Source organism: Pan troglodytes, chromosome 2 (genome assembly GCF_028858775.2).
Source record: "Pan troglodytes isolate AG18354 chromosome 2, NHGRI_mPanTro3-v2.0_pri, whole genome shotgun sequence".
NCBI lineage: Eukaryota > Metazoa > Chordata > Mammalia > Primates > Hominidae > Pan > Pan troglodytes.
Genome location: NC_086015.1, coordinates 45,670,319 through 45,691,963, shown reverse-complemented (window position 1 = coordinate 45,691,963; position 21,645 = coordinate 45,670,319). Strand labels below are relative to the sequence as shown.

Below are 21,645 nucleotides of genomic sequence, written 5' to 3'. Positions count from 1 at the left end.
ACAGAGGTTGAGAAGTCCCAAGATCTGCAGTTGACAAGCTGGAGACCCAGGAGAGCCTGTGATGGTGTAGTTGCTGTCTGAAAGCTGGTGGGCTTGAGACTGAAGAAGAGCCAGTGTTTCTGTTCCAGTTCAAAGGCAAAGACCTGTGTCCCAGTTCAAGGCAGTCAGGCAGGAGGAGTTTCCTCTTAATCAGCCTTTTCGCTCTATTCAGGTCTTTGATTGGATGAGATTCACCCATGTTAGGGAGGACCATTTGCTTCCCTCAGTGTACCGATTCAAACGTTAATCTCATCCAGGAACACCATCACAGCCATACCCAGAAAAATGTTTGACCAAATGCCTGGGTACCCTACTTATTGAGTAACTTGACAAATAAAGTTAACCATCACAACGTCTATCATAGTACCATGAATGAACTGCGTACTATTTAAATTGATGAATTAATATCAAAGAATCATTATCCTTTCTCATGTGCAAGCTTTACTTGCTAAACAATGAACTTTAGGGGCCGGGTGCGGTGGCTTTCACCTGTAATCCCAGCACTTTGGGAGGCCGAGGCATGCGGATCATAAGGTCAGGAGATTGAGACCATCCTGGCTAACATGGTGAAACCCGGTCTCTACTAAAGATACAAAAAATTAGCTGGGTGTGATGGCAGGCACCTGTAGTCCTAGCTACTCGGGAGGCTGAGGCAGGAGAATGGCATGAACCCGGGAGGTGGAGCTTTCAGTGAGCCAAGATTGTGCCACTGCACTCCAGCCTGGGCAACAGAGCAAGACTCCATCTCAAAAAAAAAAAAAAAAAAAGAATGAACTTTAAAGTATTTGTTTAGTGCCTATCACATGTGGATTATAATACCATTTATAAAGAGATAGTATTTGAGTTAGACTTTGAAACCTGGGTATGACTGGATAGAAAACAAATGGGGCTGCTGGGTACACCGGCTCACACCTGTAATCCCAGCACTTTGGGAGGCCAAGGTGGGTGGATCACAGGAGACCAAGAGTTTGAGACTAGCCTGGGCAACATGGCGAAACCCCATCTCTAGAAAAAAAATACAAAAATTATCCAGGCGTGGTGGTGCATACCTGTAGTCCCAGCTACTCAGTAGGGTGAGGTGGGAGAATCACCTGAGCCCAGGGGTGTCGAGGATATGGTGACCGTGATTCTACCACTCCAGCCTGGGCAATAGATTGAGACTCTGTCTCAAAAAAAAAAAAAAAAAAAAAAGGGTTGGGGGTGGGGGCAGACACCCCAGGCAAGAAGGGGATAAGCAAAGCTATGGAAGAGGCAGCATACTGGGCAGGAAGCAGGCTAGCTTGCTTCCAGCAGAAACCTGCACATTGACAGTCAGGCGAAATAAGCTGGAGAGACAATATTTTCTCTCTTCATCAGCCCATTTACTTACCTGATACTAAATGTATCTTATTTCACAGACATGTTTCTAATTGTTGGAAATATTAATAACCAAGATAGGGATAGCCTCTGCCTTTTTACAGAGCTTACTCTCTGACAGTTCCAAGAATTTCAGAAGTCTTTTTTTTTTAACTGAAGAAGTTTGTAAGTCATGTATGTAAAAATGTTTACTGAAATATTAAGTTTATATTGAAGCCACCTTTATTAAACTTTGGGTCTATATAATGTTAGTAAATCTGGAGGGAGCATGTGTTCTTTCTGAAACTGTGCTTTGCTTTTGAGTTTTACAATTCATACTTTCTAAAGCTCAGGGTTTCTCAACACTGTGCTCTTAGGACAGTTTTCCCATGACCTACCCATTTACATCTTTCTGAGCTCTAGTGCTCTTTCCATCACAATTTTAGAAATACTGTTTAATTAAGGACATTTTCACTAAGGTCAAGAAAAGGATACTTACCATCAAAACTTTCATATAACTTTAGATTCTAAGTATTAATATAATAATACAAGACAATTAAACTGTAAATATCTGGTTAGTTTTCTGTTGATACATAAATTACCATGAACTTGGTGGCTTATATCAATGCCCATTTATTAGGTCACAGCTCCATAGGTCAGAAGTCTGCCACAGTGTCTGTGGGTTCTCTGCTCAGGTTCTCACATAGCTGAAATCAAGGCATCCCCTGGGCTGAGTCCTTGTCTAGAGGCTCTGGAGAGAAATCTGCTTCCAGGCTCATTTAGGTTGTTGACAGAATTCAGTTTCTTATGTGTTTGTATTAGTTTCTTAGTGCTCCTATAACAAATTATATAAACCAACTATCTTAAAACAGTAGGAATTCATTCTTTAACAATTCAGGAAACCAGAAGTCTGAAATCAAGGCATTGGTGGCGTTGGTTCCTTCAGGTGGCCCTGAGGGAGAATCCATTCTGTGCCTCTGATGTCTGCAAGTGATATTTGGTTTGTGGTGGTATCACTCCAATTTGTGCTTCTGCTTTCATATGGCTTTCTCCCTTTTATCTCTGTGTCAGTTTTTCCTCTGCCTTTCCCTTATGGGTATACCATCACTGGATTTAGATTTAGGGCCGATCCTAAATCCAGGATGATCTTTTTTTTGTTGTTTGTTTTGTTTTGTTTTGAGATAGAGTCTCCCTCTGTCACCCAGGCTGGAGTGCAGTAGTGCAATCCTGGCTCACTGCAACCTTCGCCTCGCAGGTTCAAGAGATTCTCCTGCCTCAGCCTCCTGAGTAGCTGGGACTGCAGGCATGTACCACCACACCCAGTTAATTTCTGTATTTTTAGTAGAGACGGAGTTTCACCATGTTGGCCAGGCTGGTCTCCAACTCCTGACCTGAAGTGATCTGCCCGCCCCTGCCTTCTAAAGTGCTGGGATTATAGGTGTGAACCACCACGCCCAGCCTAACCCAGGATGATCTCATCTTGGGTTTCTTAACTACATCTTCAGAAACACTTTCTCTTTCTTTTTTTTGAGACGGAGTCTTGCTTTGTCGCCAGGCTGGAGTGCAATGGAATGATCTCGGCTCATTGCAACCTCCATTTCCTGGGTTCAGGCGATTCTCCTGCCTCAGCCTCCCGAGTGGCTGGGACTATAGGCGTGCGCCACCATGCCCAGCTAATTTTTGTATTTTTAGTAGATACGGGGTTTCACCATGTTGGCCAGGATGGTCTCGATCTCTTGACCTCATGATCAGCCTGCCTTGGCCTCCCAAAGTGCTGAGATTACAGGCGTGAGCCACCATGCCCGGCTGCCAGAAACCCTTTTTCTAAATAAGGTCACATTGATGTGTTTTGGGTGTTATGACTTGGACATACCTTTTGGGGGGCAATTACTCAACCCATGGTGCATTTGTAGGGTTACAGTACCCATATCTTTGCTGTCTTATGTGCGTTAAGGTACCTGTATTTCTTCTCACAGAATCCCTCTGTCTTCAAGCTGGAAATGATGTGTCAAATCCGTGTCATGCATTGACTCTCTCTGACTTCATATTTTGCCACCAGCTTGAGGAAACTCTGTACTTACTAAGTTGGTGATACTGGCCATGGTAGTCTTTATCTTGTGGTTCTTGTTTGGATTCAAATCTTGACCTTGCCTTTATCTCAGTGTGTATGCACTCACTTCCTCCTTTCAGTTTTCCTCCTTTCTTCAAGGTAGTTGGAATGCCAGTGTCATAACTCAGTTATCTGTGTGATTAATGAGCAAAGATTTTCTTCTCTTCTGGGAGGAAAGATACCACATATACTCAGAAAATTACCGTGATTTTTATTCAGCTGAGAGACAAGATTTAATTTTAAAGGTTTATGCAGAAGAGAAGAGGCAGTGTTTACCAGAACTGAAGCCCAAATCGACCTTATTAATTAAAATCAGCACCTCTCAGAAGTTTAATATCAAAGTTATTATCAATGAACTTTTAGTACTAAAAGTAGTCTTATGCTGACTATTTGGACATTTTTTTCTGAGACTTGTTACATAAGGTGAGGACATTTCTCTTTTAGTATTTATCTGTAAATGGGACTAGATTTTTCACTCAGGAAACACCATTGTTTATTATTGGGGAGGTGGAGATTTTAATACTCTTATGAGTGTAAATATAATTTGTATTAGTACTATATCGTGTGATTGTGCATATGCAGTTCAAGACCCTTCCAGTCTTCCTCACTGCTCTTTTTTCTTTTTAAAATTCATTCATTCCATAAATATATATTAAGTGACTTCCATGTGCTAGGCACTGGGGATGCAATGGTTAACACAATTAAATTCCCGCCCCTCAGTGAGCTTACATTCCTGTGGGCAAGACAAAGCAATAAAATAAATATGTGGGATGACTTCAGCTAATTGTGAGTACTGTAAAGAAAAATATGAAACATTGTAAGGGGAGAGTGTGTGTTGGTAAGGGGAACAGAGAAGGCTTAAGTGATGTTGCAAGCTGTGGGAAAAATACGCTGTGCAATTTGCCTTTGGTAGACTGGAACCATTTTGCCAACATATATTTTAGTTAGTTTTGTATATATTTAGTATTTACAGATAAATACTAAAAGAGAAATGTCCTCACCTTATGTAACAAGTCTCAGAAAAAAAAGTCCAAATAGTCAGCATAAGACTACTTTTAGTACTAAGAGTTCATTGATAATGACTTTGATATTAAACTTTGATATTAAACTTCTGAGAGGTGCTGATTTTAATATATATATATTTTATATATTTATATATTTATATATTTTTTAGGTTTGAGTGTTTGTATTGAAAAGAGATCATGCTGATATAAATGTGCTTACAATATTTTTATGACAGTATGGCATTAAACATTTCTCTCCCGGGGAAAATGAGTACAGCCCTTCTTTTTTGTAATTCTTTTGTGACCTGTAAAATCATCAGGGCCATAATAACTTCATAAATTATTAAGGCTTTGTTTTTTAGCATCTGAGAAAGGGATATATTCCTTACAAATTAGAATGGCATTTCCTTTTAGGAACTGGAATTTATAGGTGGATTCTATTAGTGGCAACACACTGTAGGGTTGTGTAGTTGCCTTAGGAATAATGTCCAGCAAAAGTCGTGAGTTTGACTACCTGATTTCTCTATTTGTGGCTCAAAGGACACCGGGGTGGTTCTGTATTGCTTCTTTGTCTCCCTTAGCTATAAGCATTCTATGTTAAAATAGGTATGAACTTGACCATCTTTGATAATAATCATAGTAGAAAGGAGTATTTCATTTTTGTTCTTTACTTACATAATTTTTTTTAATTAAAAAAAAGTTTTGGCTGGGTATGTTGGCTCACACATGTAATCCCAGCACTTTGTTAGATAGAGGCAGGCAGATTGCTTGAGGCCAGGAGTTCGAGACCAGCCTGGGGAACATGGTGAGACTCTGTCTCTACAAAAAATTAGAAAAAATTAGCTGGGCATGGTGGTGTGTGCCTATAGTCCTAGCTACTTGGGAGGCTGAGGTAGGAGGATTCCTTAAGCCCAGGAAAGTCAAGGCTGCAGTGAACTGTGATTGTGCTACTGTACTCCAGCCTCGGTGACAGAATGAGACCCTGTCTCAAAAAATAAAAATTTTGGATATATGATATTTGTACATACTTATGGGCACATGTGAAATTTTGTTACATGCATGGAATGTGTAATGATTAAGTCAGAGTATTTGGGGTATCTTATTACCCAAGTATTTAGCATTTCTATGTGTCAGTATATTTCAAGTTCTCTCTTTTAGCTATTTTAAAAGTAGAATACATTTTTGTTAACTACAGTCACTCTGCTTCTCTATCAAAGAGTAGAACTATTCCTTCTAGTTAACTGTATGTTTGTACCCATTAACCAACTTTTCTTCATTCCCCACTCTACCTATACATCCTCCCTAGTGTCTGGAATGTATCATTCCACCCTCTAACTATGTGAGAGAAACTTTTTTGGCTTCCACATATAAGAGAATGTGGTATTTGTCTGTCTCTGCCAGGCTTATTTCACTTAATATAATGACCTCCATTTCCATCCATATTGCTGCAAATGACATGATTTCATTCTTTTTTGTGGTTGAATAGTATTCCATTGGGTACATATACCACATTCGTTGATGGACACTAGGTTGATTCCTGATCTTTGCTATTGTGAACAGCACTGCAAGAAACATGGGAGTGCATGTGTTTCTTTGATATATTGATTTCTTTTCCTTTGGATAAATACCTAGCAGTGGAATTGCTGGATCATGTGGTAGTTCTATTTTAAGTTTTTTGAGAAGTCTCCATACTGTTTATCATAATGGCTATGTTACATTCTCACAACAATGCATAAGAATTCCCTTTTCTCTGCATCCTTGCCAACATCTCTTATTTTTCATCTTTTTCATAATAGCCATTTTAATCAGTATAAGATATCTCATTGTGGTTTTGACTTGCATTTCCCTGATGAAGTGATGTTGAGCATTTTTTCATGTACCCGTTGGCCATTTGTATGTCTTCTTTTGAGAAATGTTTATATCCTTTGCCCACTTTTAAATGGGATTATTATTATTATTGTTGTTGGTTTTTTACTGCTGAGTTGAGTTCCTTATATATTCTGGATATTAGTTCCCCTCTTGGTTGTGTAGTTTGCAAATATTTTCTCCCAGTAAGCAGATTATCTCTTCAATCTGTTGACTTTATTGTGCTGCGTAGAAGCTTTTAAGTTTAATATAGTCCCATTTGTCTATTTTTGTTTCTGTTGCCTGTGCTTTTGATGTCTTAGCTATAAAATCTCTCCCTAGACCAGTGTCCTGAAGAGTTTTCCCTATGTTTTCTTTTAGTGGTTTTATACTTTCAGGTCTTATGTCTTTATTGTGATTATATATGATGAGAGACAGGTCCAGTTTCATTCTTCTGGATATGATTTTCCAGTTTTCTCAGCACCATTTATTTGAAGAGAGTGTCCTTTCTTCTGTGTGTGTTGTTGATGGCTTTGTTGAAGATTAATTGGCTACAAATGTGTTGATTTATTTCTTAGTTCTCTATTCTGTTCCATTGATCTGTGTGTCTGTTTTTATACCAATACCATGCTGTTTTGGTTACTATAACTTTGTAATATATTTTGAAGTCAGGTAGTGTGATGCTTCTAGATTTGTTCTTTTTGCTCAGGATTGCTTTGGCTATTCTGGCCTTTTTTGTTGTTGTCATTACATATGAATTTTTAGATTATTTTTCTATTTCTTTAAAAAATGACCTTGGTATTTTCATAGAGATTTCATTGTATCTGTAGATTGCTTTGGGCAGTATGGTCATTTTAATGATATTAATTTTTCTGATCTGTGAGCATGGGATATTTTTCACCTTTGATAAATCTTTTGTAGATAAAATTTAACTTCAGATATTTTTGCATCAAAAGCATCATCATATTCTGCCTTTTTTCCTTTACTTAATCATTGTATAATGTTTTGAGTCTGTGCCTAAATTGGCACATTTAGGTACAGTGATCTCCCTCTTTGGGTTACAAACTACCGAAATGTAAACTGGGATAGTTTGGGAGTTAACGGTAGGTAATAGAGCATAAAGATAAATATTATTTGCTCCCTCTCAATCAGGATAATTCTACCACTTCAGTTCTTTGCATATGTTTTGTAAACCTTGAGTGTTATTGAAGTCATTTCTTTTATCTATTTAAGGCTTTCATAATGAAAATTTGCTGTTGATCTAATTGAAGAGACAGCCCAGAAGAGAGTAGAGCTTACTATGTGCAATTATATTTAACACTTATTTTGAAGTACCTACATTTCTTTTACTTAAAAAAGTGTGTGTATGTATATATATGTATATGTGTATGTATATACATATATACATACCTATATATATGAGTATATATATAGGTTTTCCCACCCAACTGTCCATTTCACTATTCATTTACATATCCATTTAATTATTGATGTACTTTTATCTTTGTATCCATGCAAAACACCAGAGAATCACACAGAGCTCAATCACATAAAAATCACAAGACTGGGAAGTCTTGAAGTTAACCATTGTTTAATTTATACCCAATTTCATTTTATAAAGTTTTGGAGTTGACTAAAGATGTCATCTAGTTCACATTTTGAAAGAGATGTGCAGAAAATGCCAAAAAGAATCAGCCATCTACCCCTTTCTTGTAGCAGTCTAGAGGAATGTCTTTAATCTTCTCAAAAGTTAGATTTTACCTCAGTGTCCTTGCTGTTTGGCAGCCTGCTCTTTACCTAAACCCAGAATATCTCTTTCCACACACATCTCTGTAAACTCTTCAAGCCTCAGATCCATGTTGCATTCTGTCAGATTTGCATTTTAACACATTACCTTCCTCAAATCCTTCCCTTGCTTAGAAACATTTTAACCTGAAGATTGTAGAACACATTAACAGTATTTACCCAACTATTCAAGACTCTCAGCGTTTTGCTTCTTGCCTGCCATTTTAAGTTAATATCTTCCTGCTCCATTCTATGGTTTCTTCATTCCTGGTGAGATTTACTTAGTACTTTTTGAAATTCTCTGTTTGGAACCTGTCTGTCCCCACTATTCCTTGACATTGTATTGTTATTTTCTATGTTATTATCTATGTCTGTGACTATATCTACATTTATATAACACTATATTACTGGCTGTCTTATATTATTATTATATTATCTATACCTACATTTATAGATGTACTAAAAATCATTTAAACAATTCCCAATCACTGAGTATCTAGGAGTTCCCCAGTATTGTACATTATATATAATGCTACAAAGACCATTTTTTATGGCTACATCCTTGGACACATCCTTATTTCCTTTTGTAGAATCTCTAGGGATAGAATTTCTGTGTTAAAATTCATATACATTTTGGCCAGGCACAGTGGCTCACTCCTGTAGTCTCAGCAGGTTTGGAGGCCAAGGCGGGAGGATCCCTAGAGCCTAGCAGTTTGAGACCAGCCTGGGCAACATAGTGAGACCTTGTCTCTACAAGAAATAAAACAATTAGGTTGCATGAGCCTATGGTCTCAGCTACTTTGGGGTGGGAGTGGGGAGGGACCTGGGCTGAGGTTGGGGGATCCTTTGAGCCTGGAAGGTTGAGGCTGCAGTGAGCTACGATCTTGCCACTGCACTCCAGCCTGGGCAACAAAGGGAGACCCTGTCTCTCCCCCCGACCCTTTAAATTATATGCATTTTAAAGGTATTTAATACATTCTGCCAATATTTTTACACAGGAAGAACAGTTTATATTACCAGCTTCCCTTTATGAAACTGCCCATTTTATTGTACCCTTCGTAGCTCTAATTTGCATTCCTCCAGATGTTGATGAAGTAGACCATTTCTTCCCGATGCTTCTTGGCCATTTATTTCCTTCTCTGTGAATTTTGTCCATTTTTCTGTGGTTTGTTTATTGATTTGCAAAAGCTCTTTATATAGTAAGAATATTAACTTTTTTGTTTTACCTACATTCTGCAAGTTATCTTTTCCTCATTTGGTTTGTTTATGGTGGTTTTGCCATTGAGAAATATTTAACTTAAAAACTTTAAGGGTATAAGTATTTTTCTCATTCATTTTACATTTGTTATGCTAAAGAGGCCTTCTTACCCAACAATTTACTCATTTTTGGTATTCTAATAAAGTCAAAATTTTTTCCTTAAAATTTTAGTTTATTAGAGATACATTTTCTTGAGATATGATCTAACCAGCTTAACTCCCTTTCTAAATTTACTCTTTCCTGTCCAGTTCTAGGTGTTACCTTTCTTTTCTTTTGATTTATAGTCATGTGCCATGTGGGAGTACCTTCTGAGAAATGCATCATTAGGCAGTTTTATCATTGTGCAAACATCATAGAGTTTACCTTATACAAACCTAGGTGGCACAGCTTACTACACACCTAGGCTGTATGGTATAGCCTGTTGCTCCCCGGCTGCAAACCTATGCAGCATGTTACTGCACTGAATACTGCAGGCAACTGTAACACAATGGTAAGATTTTATGTATCCAAACACAGAAAAGGTACAGAAAAAAATTTTTATATGATCACTATTGTATATGCCATCTGTTGTTGACCAAAAGTGTCATTATGTGGCACATGACTGTATACGTGTATTCTTTATATGTAATAATTATTGTGGTTTTATAATGTAGTCTAGCCTTTCATTTAGCAGAATCTTCCTCATTGTAGGAAGATTCCTCAAACCCTAAAGTTTGCTGATTATTCTGGAATCACTCCTTCAAATTCTCAGAGCACACTCTATCGAGATGAAAATTTGAGTCTCTGACTTAATCCCTGCAGAATGGACTTCTTTATTATACAGTTCCTTCTCCCTCCCCTCAACAAAATTGGAGACACTTTCTTCACTTGACCAATTGTTTCATCACATCCCTCAGAATATTTTCTCATGATTATCCAGAGTTATTTAGATAGCGAGTTTCAGTTTTCTCCCAGATAACCTAATTGGGCACTGTCTATACCAGGCACTTGACAAGATAGGGATTTATTAATTATAGGATTGGTAATGAAGAATTAAGAGTTGGGGACTGTCTCTTCAAATTCTTGGCTTAGGTCCCGAATATGTGATTTTTTAAAGGGATTTTCTCTTCTTTGGAATGGATCTGAATTTAGTGTGAATGGTCTTTCCTGCCTGGATCTCTGCTGCTTTGGCCCCTAGCAAAGACATCTTGGTTAAAGAAGATCCTAGAGGAAGAAGTGTGAGGTTCAGGGATACTGTCCGGACAGGGCACTGTTACGTCAACAGTGATCTTAGTCTCTGGCCAGCCTCAGGGCACTAGGAGTGCTCCTCTCCAGCCCCTAGTCCATCAGAATGGGCCAGCTCTTCACTGGTTAGTCTTCCCTGAGGCCATTTCAAGAGTCAGCGCTCATCACTATATATTTTTTTCTGCTAAGTTGCATTCAAAGGAGTGCAGGACTCAATTACTAGCTGCTCTTTCAAAGACGAGCTTAATAAATCACAGCCTACTTTTGGCTAGATCTTGCTGACCATTATAAACCTATCATTTGATTAAACTAAAATATATTCAATATCTGTATTCTAAACATGCCCATTATGAATTTTGCCCTTCATTTTTTCCAACAGGAGGAAAACAGAACGATATTCTTTATGAAAATTCTTATGCACAAGCTAGTATAAGCTTTATTCTTCCCTCCTGTTTCAAGGTTAGATAACTTCAAACGACCTCAAGACACTTTGATTTCAGTCAGTAATGTTTCAGCAGTGTTTTTTTTTGTGTGTGTGTTTTTCTTTTTTTTTTTTTTAGAGACAGAGTCTTGCTCTGTCACCTAGGCTGAAGTGTACTGGTGCCATCGTAGCTCACTGCAGCCTTAAATGCCTGGGCTCAAGCAATCCTCCCACCTCAGCCTCCTGAGTAGCTAGTACTATAGGTTTGTGCCCTTGCACCCAATTATTTAAAAATAATTTTTTTTTCTTTTTTTATAGACAGGGTCTCACGATGTTGTCCAGGCTGGTCTCAACTCCTGGCCTCATGTAATTCTCCCACCTTGGCCTCCCAAAGTGCTGGGATTACAGGTGTGAGCCACCATCCCTGGCCAATGTTTTCTTTTTAAATTTAGATTCTGTATCTTTCAAGTCTATTTTAAGATATATTTTCTAGCCGTATTGACAATGTTTTTTTCTGTTATATTTCTAAGTAGTAGTTGTCCATATTTCCTCTTGGGATTTCCACACAAGCATGTGAATAAGACAGTCACTTGGGAAGCTTTATAAAAATTCACAGGCTTGTGGGTCCGTCCTTCTGTAATTCAAGTATGTCTTGGAGTGGGAACAAGGAGAGCTGGTTATCCAGGGTACATGAAGGACTCATCAGAAGTTTCTCACCATCACTTCAATTTGATTCTGTCTGGCCAGACAATTTCCAAATACTGGTAAGCAGTGGAAGAGGATTCTTATTTTATTTCTGACTTTAATGACAGTGCCTCTCAGTTTCCTTCTTAGGGATGTATGCTATAAAGGGTTAACTCATCATGTGTAGGATGTTCAGACTTTGCACATTCTAAAGAAACTGGTCCTTGACTGCCACCTGGGAGATAACTTCTTAGCAGTTGGAATATCCTCCCTGGTAAGAGTGCCTTTGAATACATGAGACCTTGAGCCATGCCTGATAATTTATGGTAGTAACATTGTGAGTTATGATGGGGGCCTTGGGCTACAACACATCAGCTTGACCTCTGGAGGAGCTAGAGACTGGGAAACTAAGGTCAATTCCACAAGTGGTCCATGCCTACATGACCAACCTCCAATAAAAACCCTGGACACCAAGGCTCAGGTGAGCTTCTCTGGTTGGTAGTAAGTACTTCACCAGTGTTGCCACACATTGCTACTGGGAGGAGTAAACACTGTACAACTCCACTGGGAGATGACAGCTGGAAGCTTGTCCTGGTCTCTCCTTGTCTCTGCCCTATGCGTCTCTTCTCTTTGCTGATTTTAATCTGCATCCTTTCACTGTAATAAACCATAGTTGGGAGTATAACAAGTTTTCTGAGTTTTGTGAGTCCTTCTAGCAAATCATTACACTTTGAGAATATTCTTACCTACTCTTTACTCAAGATGGCAAGAACCTTTTATTTCATAAGAATTCATGGAGAAAGGAACTAATGATCTCTCTCCAGTATGCTAAGTTGTGTCTTTTTTTAAACAAAATTTTAAGTAGACGTTAGATTTTATCAGACATTTTTATTATCCCTAAAGATTTTTGCTTGATATTTGTTTTATTTATATGATAAAATATATTAACTCATTTCCTAAGATTGATTTTTTTCATTCTTGAAATTACGCTTGATTATACTGTATGTTTTATACATGGGCAAATCTTTTAACTACTATAATTTTAAAATTTAAGCAAATTTTCTAAAATGTGACATTTGCTGACTTCTTAAATGGAACACTGTATTCCACTTAACATTGTCTTGACTCGTTACCCCAGTTTTGAACATTATGGTGTGTAGTGGGCTCTCAGGTCCCATTTGAGTATGAGCAAATTCTTACTCTGTATTAAATGCTCCACAGACTATTCTTTGCTTGGGGTTCTTGGGACTGCTTTTTTTTGTTTTTCTTATGCTTTCAAGTCCTACTTCTTACAATTCATTGGTTGCCTTCCTGTAATAGTCCGTCTCTTTTCTTTACTTAGCTCCTTTTTAATGGTTGTGGGCTTACAGGCTATATAATTAGGCTTGTTATACAATGATTTCCAAAATGAGAGTAAATAAGCTCTGAGTAAGCATGGGGCCCTATTCTCTAGATGAAAGGCATCTGTTTTATATCATAGATTTTTAAAATATCCAGTTAGGAATTTTAGAGATATTTTTCTTCCTTTTTAGTTGTTGGCTATTCCAGAGAAGTAAATCATAAAATTGGTTAGTTTGTTCATTTATTCATTTGATGCTTGTTTATTGAGCATCTACACAGTGCTGCATACTGGAGAGCAAACCTCAAATAGGTAAGACATAGTACATAAACCAGCCTCTGCCTAGCAAATCACATGGGAAAACAATCTTGGGAAAATTTTGTTGTGGAAATTGTGATGAAAACATTTTGAGTTTTATTCTCTTTGGTAATAAATTTAATTTAGGATTTTCAAGTATTAATAATAAGAATGCTGTGCAGAAAAGAGTTAACATAGCAGGCCTGATACTGCCATCCATAAAATTTTTTGTTTACAAAAATTTTGTAAACAAAATATTGTAATTGGCTAGACATCTAGGAACTTGGCTGTCAGAGTGCAATGCACCCAGTTAACAGCTGATAAGGGTAGTCCACTGTGCCTCAACTGTTTGAGCAGACAGTCTGGTTTATGCTGAACACAGCTGCTTTCCTTCCGGGAATCTGGAATTTTGATACATTTTAGATAGAGGTTGCCTACATGACCATCCCCTCATAAAAACTTTGGCCATTGAATACTCATAGACTTCCTTGGGCAGAAACATCACACACACGTGCTGCATTTTGATTGCTGGGGGAAGAGTGTGCTGCGTGTGACCCCTCATGGAAGACAGAGGACATAAGGAAACCAGCACATGACATCCTCTAGTCCTCCGCATGCACCCTTTCCCATATGATTCAGAGGTGGCTTTACTATGTTGCTGTGCTACATCTTAGCCATGCTGAGTCCTGTGAATTCTCTAGCGAGTCTCTGAATGTGAGGGTGTTCTTGGAGACCTTCAACACAGATGCCTAATGTTTATTGATCTCTTACTATATGCCTAGCTCAATACTAGTTGTTTTACATGGATTATCTCACTGAATCTTCCCAACAGCAATATTTTATGAAGTAAGTGAGTATCATTATCAGCGTTGGAAAGTGAAGTTGTTTCAGACTTCATGAGGTTAAGTAACCTGTGTAGGTCCTGTAACTCATAAATTTATTTCAGAGTCTGTATGTTTTTCAGATTTTTCAGATGTTTGTACCTTATGGTATATTATTTCTATTGTTGAGAGTAGCATTTAAGTGAGGACAACTACTGAGTTGTTTTTCCTTTTGTCTTTCTATATTTGGTTTATTCTCTTATTTCAATAGAGCATATTTGCCAGTAACTTTCTGAGAAGGGGCACATGAGAGGTAAATTACTTAAATATTTATTAGTGTGTAAAATATCTTTCTGTCTTAAGCTAAATTGATAGTTTGGCTGGATATAGAATTCAAGGTTGGACATAATTTTTCCTACTGAGTATTTTTTAAATGTCTTTACCATTTCAGGTATGAGCACATTCTTGTAGAACCTGACCCAGTACCAGCATATGCTCTGAAACTGCTAGTCGCGATGACTGAACACAACCCAACTTTCACAAGGTACTGGAAGTTCAAATTTCTTTTTCTTGTGTCTCACCTATAAAATGAATTTTATGTGTTGTGAAAATGTTATTAAAGATGAGATTCCAAAAGACTAATGTTTGAGTTGTCAAAATCGTCATTTTTTTGTTTCATGGATTGTAATATCTGTCATTTATGCTGTTTTGACTCTCGTTCTCATATTTTTAATTCTTATTAGAGTCAGCATACTGTGGAATGCATGCTGCTTTAAAATGATAACTTCTTTTAAGAGATGAAACAATATATGTACTTTAAAAATTGGTGCCTCATTTTGTACTGAGCAGTTTATTAAATCTCAATAGTATTTATCGACTGTTATTTGCTACCATTTTATGTAGTTGACATACTTTTTTTTTTTTTTTTTGAGATGGAGTCTTACTCTGTCACCCAGGCTGTAGTGCAATGGCGTGATCTTGGCTCACTGCAACCTCCACCTCCTAGGTTCAAGCGATTCTTCTGCCTCAGCCTCCCGAGTAGCTGGGATTACAGGCGCCCGCCGCCATGCCCAGCTAATTTTTGTATTTTTAGTAGAGATGGGGTTTCACCATGTTGGCCAGGCTGGTCTCGAACTCCTGACCTCAGGTTATCCACCCACCTCGGCCTCCCAAAGTGCTGGGATTACAGGCATGAGCCACCCCGCCCGGCCGACATACTTTTTTTTTTTATTTTTTATTTTTAAGTGGTAGAGAGCTTTTATCTTTATTGAAGGTACTGAATATGATGATGCCAAATTTCTTTAGAACTAGTTGCTGGGATGTTTTTAGTTTTGTAAAGATAGTTTGTCTGAGAGGTCCACAGAAGGGGAAGAAAGGAGAAAGGAAGAGGTTCTTTTTGCTTTCAAACAACAAAACTACTTTTCTTGTACAGGTGGTATCTGAGGACCTTTTGGGGTTTGAATACCATCTGTAGGTGCAGTGCATCTCCAGACCTACCAGTTGGTCTTTAGCAAATAACTAAATCACATAGCCCCAACCATCTTGATTTCCTCTGGTCTGCTGTCCAGTCACAGAAAGTATTGCATTATTATGAGCCACTGTGACTGTTGTTACTAGCAAACAAGAAAGGCTGTTTTTAAAAAGTACTCATATCCAAAACACTCATCCCAGTGGGTGTGTCAGGGCACATAGATTTGCCGTGACTGAGTCACAGGTGACAAGTTGCTCACGGTTTTTGGGTTATACAGTGCTGGGGCTGTAGTAGTTCTCGAGCCTATTACCTTCCCTCATCCATTTCCAAAGGATGCCATGCAAATACTACCGTCTATTCTGAGCCATGTTGCAAAAGAATCCGGGGAGCCCTAAGTTAATACCCTTTTTATCTTTGCCAATTGGAAGCAAAGTGTTTGCTTCAGTGTTTCTATAGCCTTTTAGAGAGCCTGAGCAATGAGCCTTCCAAATTCATCACTCAGAAGGGATTGTTCTCCATTCCTGAAGAAGAAATTTAATTCTAAAGAGTGAATCTGTATTAGAAGTTGCATAAAAATTCAGATAGTTATTTATTTCCTGGACTTTTGACATCATGTGCGAATACTGTCTCCTAATTTTATCCTTTCATTAGATTGAACAGATTGCAATTGCTTTTTAAAATGTAACTTTGGCTCATTCCACATGTCACGTTTTCTAGACTCCTTTTCCTTCTTGCCAACTCTATTCAGCTTAATTTCCTCATATTGAAGAGAAAAACCCTAGAGAAGTAGAAACAGTTATTTGGCCTCTATAGAATCTTTTTTATCTTAAAAGTGATTAGAGACTAGGTTTAGAAGTCCATTTACTCTAGTTTTTAAAAAAGTTTACAAGCAGAATTTAGTGGAATAGTTTTTGTGTTTTTTTGTTTTGATTGAACAAGTAATATTTGAATATACTGTTTTTGCCTTAAATTCTAACAGTAAAATCGAGAGATCTCCTTGGCTTCTCCATCCCCCACACCCTCTGCCTTACAGGTTTCTCCCCTAGGGGTAGTAATTGTTATTATTTTGGTGTATGTCCTCCTGAATTTCTTCTGGCTACTTAAATTCTGTCTGTCTGTCTATTATCTATCTATCTATGTATCTATGTATCTATGTATCTATCTATCTATCTATCTATCTATCTAATCTATCTGCCTGCCTATCTGTATGTATATATATGTGTGTATGTATACGAGTATACACACACATATGTGTATATACCTGTGTACATGTGTGCACGCACACACACACATAAATACTGAAATAAATTCACTTCGTGGTGATTGACTAAAAAAAAACCTAGATAGTATCATTCTGTATCTATGAAGTTTGCTTTTTCACTTATCAAAATGATTTGGAGATCTTTTCATATCATATTTATTCATACTCTTGCCAATATCTTTGCCAAACTAATGAATGAAAATGGGATCTCATTTTATTTGCATTCACCTAACTACTGATAACAGTGAATCTCTTTGAATATTTGTTCACTGTATTTAATTAAAGTGTAAAGGTACACAGCCTTCAACCTTCAATTCTACTTCGAAGGATTTGTTCTAGAGAAAAACTCACATATACACAAATAAAATTCTACTAAGGCAAATAATTTTAAAAATGATAAAATTGTATAAAATTTATACAATTTTATATAAGTAAAACATAAACTATGATATAGCCATAATATAGAACACTAACAGTTTAAAAAGGCAAGATACAGTTTGAATATTGATATACAAAGATATCTAAATCATTTTGTTTACTGAAATTACTTATTTACCACCCCTCTCCCCATTAAATGCTACCTTTGTCTTATTTGTGAGCTCTTTCTGGATACCTGTGTCTTATTTGCGGTCTCTTTCTGGATTCTGTTTGGCTTTTCTTGAAAAACAGCGTTAAAATAAGTCTTGCCTCATGTCAGTTATGGCTGAGGCTCCAAAGGTCAAGGGGATCAAGAGCAATGCATTAAAGACCAATTATTGTCCCCCTCACTTCAAAGGGAGGTCCTAGCAACATGTGTGCAACTTGCAAAGTCCATTTTTACATACCTTAAGGAAGGGATGAAGAAGGAAAAAGTAATTAGACTTTTGAATTTGTTTTATTTCCCTAAATGGATTTTTAAGAATGCATTTTAAGTCTAACATTTTGGAATGAGTAATTGATTTTTAGTAGGAGAAAAAAGAACAGTATTTTTAAAAAGGTAGATACTGAGAAGTCTCATTTCTTCCTCTGTTTATTCTGTTCTTTCCTCATCTTCCCCTATGGTTAAGTATTTTTATTCATTATGTATCCAAATGCAAGCTAATGTGAATAAATATTTTTTCTTTTCTCTCTTCTTTTTTTTTTTTGAGACGGAGTTTCACTCTTGTTGCCACAGGCTGGTGTGCAATGGCACAATCTCGGCTCATCACAACCTCTGCTTCCTGAGTTCAAGCTATTCTCCTGCCTCAGCCTCCCGAGTAGCTGGGATTACAGGCATGAGTCACCACACCCCACTAATTTGTTTTTGTATTTTTTAGTAGAGACAGGGTTTCTCCATGTTGGTCAGGCTGGTCTCGAACTCCCGACCTCAGGTGATACACCCATCTTGCCCTCCCAAAGTGGTGGTATTACAGGCGTGAGCCACCTTGCCCAGCCTCTTTTGTTTCTTTTATACACAACCAGCATGTTACATATGTTTTTCTGCCCTTTGATTTTTTTTTCACTTAACTGTCCTCTAGATTTGCTTCTGTATCAATACATAGAGAGCTTCTACATTGGGTTTTACAGTGGTAAGATCTTCCATTGCATGGATGTATTATAACTTTTCTAGTGTCTAATTGATAGACTTGTTTCTAATCTTGTGTAATTGCAAATAATGAATACTCTCATAAATGTGTAATTTTGTACATATGAATGTATATCTTATAGGATAATTCCTATAAATGTATTGATGTATCAAAGGAGAAATACACTGAATTTTTTTTTTTATATGGCCAAATTTCTTTCCCTTGGGTTTACTATTTCATGCCTCCAAAGGACATATCTGAGGATGCTTACTTCTCTGCAAGTCTTGCCATCAAAACTCATTAAACTTTGCAATGTTGCCATTGTGGCAGGTGAAATGAGTTATTTCAGAGTAATTTTAACATGTATTTCTCTTACAAGTAAGAATGACTACCACTTCATATGGTCAAGGAATGTGTGTGTATCTTTTGCTGCTTATGCCCTTTGCCAATAGTTCCTTGGTCTGGGCAATGCTACTTTTCAAACCAAATCATCTTCTCTTGGCTTTCCATTGCACAAATACACCACAGTTGCCCAATCCATTTTACTTTTAACAAAGTCTGGGTTCCGTATTTTTGCTGTCATGAATAGTGCAGCCATGAATATTCCTATGCAGAGGTGAAAATGCTGAGTCCGAGGGCTTTTGGTAAACCAGATCCAACAGATACACTGTACCACAAAGGAGTTTTCCAGGTGGGTTTTACCAATTTACATTTCTATCAGCATTGTTCAAGAGGCCTCGGGTGTCATGTAATCTTTAAATAAATAAATAAACAGGTTTATTGAGATATAATTTACATGGATTAAAGTCACTCATTTGAAGTATACAGTTCTATGAGTTTTGAAAATGGTACACAATTATGTAAACTACTATCACAATCAAAATAAAGAGGGTTTCTATCATTCCAAAAAGTTCCCTTGTGCCGCTTTGAATGTTACCTCATAAAAATTCTGTTTGATTGGGGAATATGACTACATTGGTTTTATATTTCATTTTAATTTTAAAAATTTATTTTTCAGAGTTAATACATAACATGTTCAGAACTTCAGTATTTGAAGGGTATACAGAGAAAAGCAATTCTTCCTCCACAGAGAACCACTGCTGCCAGTATATGTGTGTGTGTGTGTATGTGTGTGTGTACTGTTTTTCACATACACAGTAGTATGCTGTCTATACCATTTCTGGACCTCTTTTAAAAATTAACAGTTTTATTGAAATGTAATTCATATACTATCTGTGCCACTCCTTTAAACAGATACATAGCATTGCATTTTATCAATATTACCTATTGATTTAACAAGTCTCCTTTAGGTGAATATTTGTCCTTTCCTAATCTTTTGGTGTTACAAAACAAAGCTACAGTTAATGAAATAGGACATTGATCATATGTGCGAATATATGTGTACCATAAATGAGACGTGGAATTGCTTATCAAAAGATATTTAAGCAAGCGATTTCCAAACTTGGCTGTACATTAGTATCACTTGGGGAGCTTTTTAAAAATTTGAAGTCCAGGCCATACCCTAGGCCAATTAAATCACAATCTCTAGGGCTAGGCACTGGCATCAGTAATTAGACGCTCCCCAGCTGTTAAATGTGCAAACAAGTTTGAGAACCACTGGTGTAAGTATTTGTAATTTTGAGAGATGTTGCCAAATTTTCCCCAATCTAAGTTGTGCCAGTTTTCTCTCCACCATCTGTGTACAAGTGCCTATTAACTCAAAACCTTTATCAAATTAGTGTATATGTGATCTTTGCCATTCCCTTATGTGACGATTAAGTCTTTGATATTAATTTCTAGTTTTATTGCATTGTGATCAGGTAATATTTTTTGTTCTATTTCTGTCTTATTGTTTGCTTTGGCCTAATATATGGTCAGTTTTTGTAAGTGCTCTGTTTATTTACTTACTGTAACCAAAAGAAAATTAGGCCTAGTGCTGGGGAATGTCACCCCTGAGTTTGGCAAGTGCCTAAAATGGCAACTCATTAACTTTAGAGATCATCCCCAGTTATTTGGTATCAGTGGTGTGTGGTTTTTTTTTTGTTTTTTTTTTTTTAATGAGATGGAGTCTCGCTTTGTCACCTAGGCTGCAGTGCAGTGGTGTGATCTCAGCTCACTGTAACCTTCACTTCCTGGGTTCAAGTAATTCTCTGCCTCTGCCTCCCGAGTAGCTGGGATTACAGGCGTCTGCCACCACACCCGGCTAATTTTTGTATTTTTAGTAGAGATGGGGTTTCACCATCTTGGCCAGGCTGGTCTTGAACTCCTAACCTCATGGTCCACCCACCTCGGCCTCTTAAAGTGCTGGGATTACAGGGTATCAGTGGTTTTGAGGCAAAATGGTCAACTATAGATGTACATCAAGAGTAGAGTGCCTTAATTGTTTGTGCAGATAGATTTCCAAATATGTAAAAATAACCATGAACCATTTGTTACAAATTTAACTTGCTTATTAATTGTATCCAACAGCATCATGTTGTTTGAAGGATATGCGTTTTAATTTTGTTTGTATACATTATGAGTTTAGAGTACCATGTAATAACTATTAGAACATTAAACTATCCTATGTTAAGTGGAGCATTATGATTTTTATGTGTTTATTCTTATTTTATAGAATTCTTAGTTGCTGGAAGCCCTCAAAACTTAGTCATATTACCATTGGGAATTTATTGTTCCCTTTCAAGTGAGGGACGAGCGTAATCAAATCTGCATTGTACATGACCAGGATTTTTTTTAAAAAAAAACAGTACTGCCCTGGTGGATCTAGTTTATTATTGAGTGTATAGCAGAAAGGTAAATTGTTTGCCATGTTGGTGCAGTTTCATTGGGAGGGAAGTGTTAACTCCCCTGAGCACTGCCCTTTTCTCTCTCCTTAATTTTACAGTAGGTTGCACCAAAACCATTCCTCTCAGAGAAAGCAACAGTCCAGTATCTTGTTTCCATTAAGAGATAATTAGCTTTCAGCAAATCTTCCTCAGCAAACAAATTACATTTTAACTTCGAGTTCTTTTGGAGCAAAATTTAGCTGTTTTCCTGTATTGCAAAAAAAAAAAAATTGTTTATGTTCTGTATCTAGGAATTGTTGTTATTTTAGTTTGCTTGTTAGAGCTATTTGTTTTATGACAAGATTCATAAAAGTGCTGTTCACCACAATGAAATTTTAGGGATCTCTTAAATGAAGTTCACAGTGAATTAATGGTATAGTGT

General features: G+C 37.3%; 1 protein-coding gene across 19 annotated transcripts in view; it reads left to right on the top strand.

Moving 5' to 3' along the window:
* The window catches only part of ULK4 (unc-51 like kinase 4), a 714,793-nt gene that overhangs the window by 282,394 nt on the left and 410,754 nt on the right, over positions 1 to 21,645 (top strand). For all 19 annotated transcript variants that reach the window (XR_010155166.1, XR_010155167.1, XM_063805611.1 and 16 more), the window contains one exon: positions 14,614 to 14,706. Coding sequence is in view for 17 of the 19 variants with exons in the window: in XM_063805611.1 (XP_063661681.1) it covers positions 14,614 to 14,706 (93 nt within the window). In the remaining 2 variants the exon portion in view is untranslated. The remainder of the gene's footprint in view (positions 1 to 14,613; positions 14,707 to 21,645) is intronic.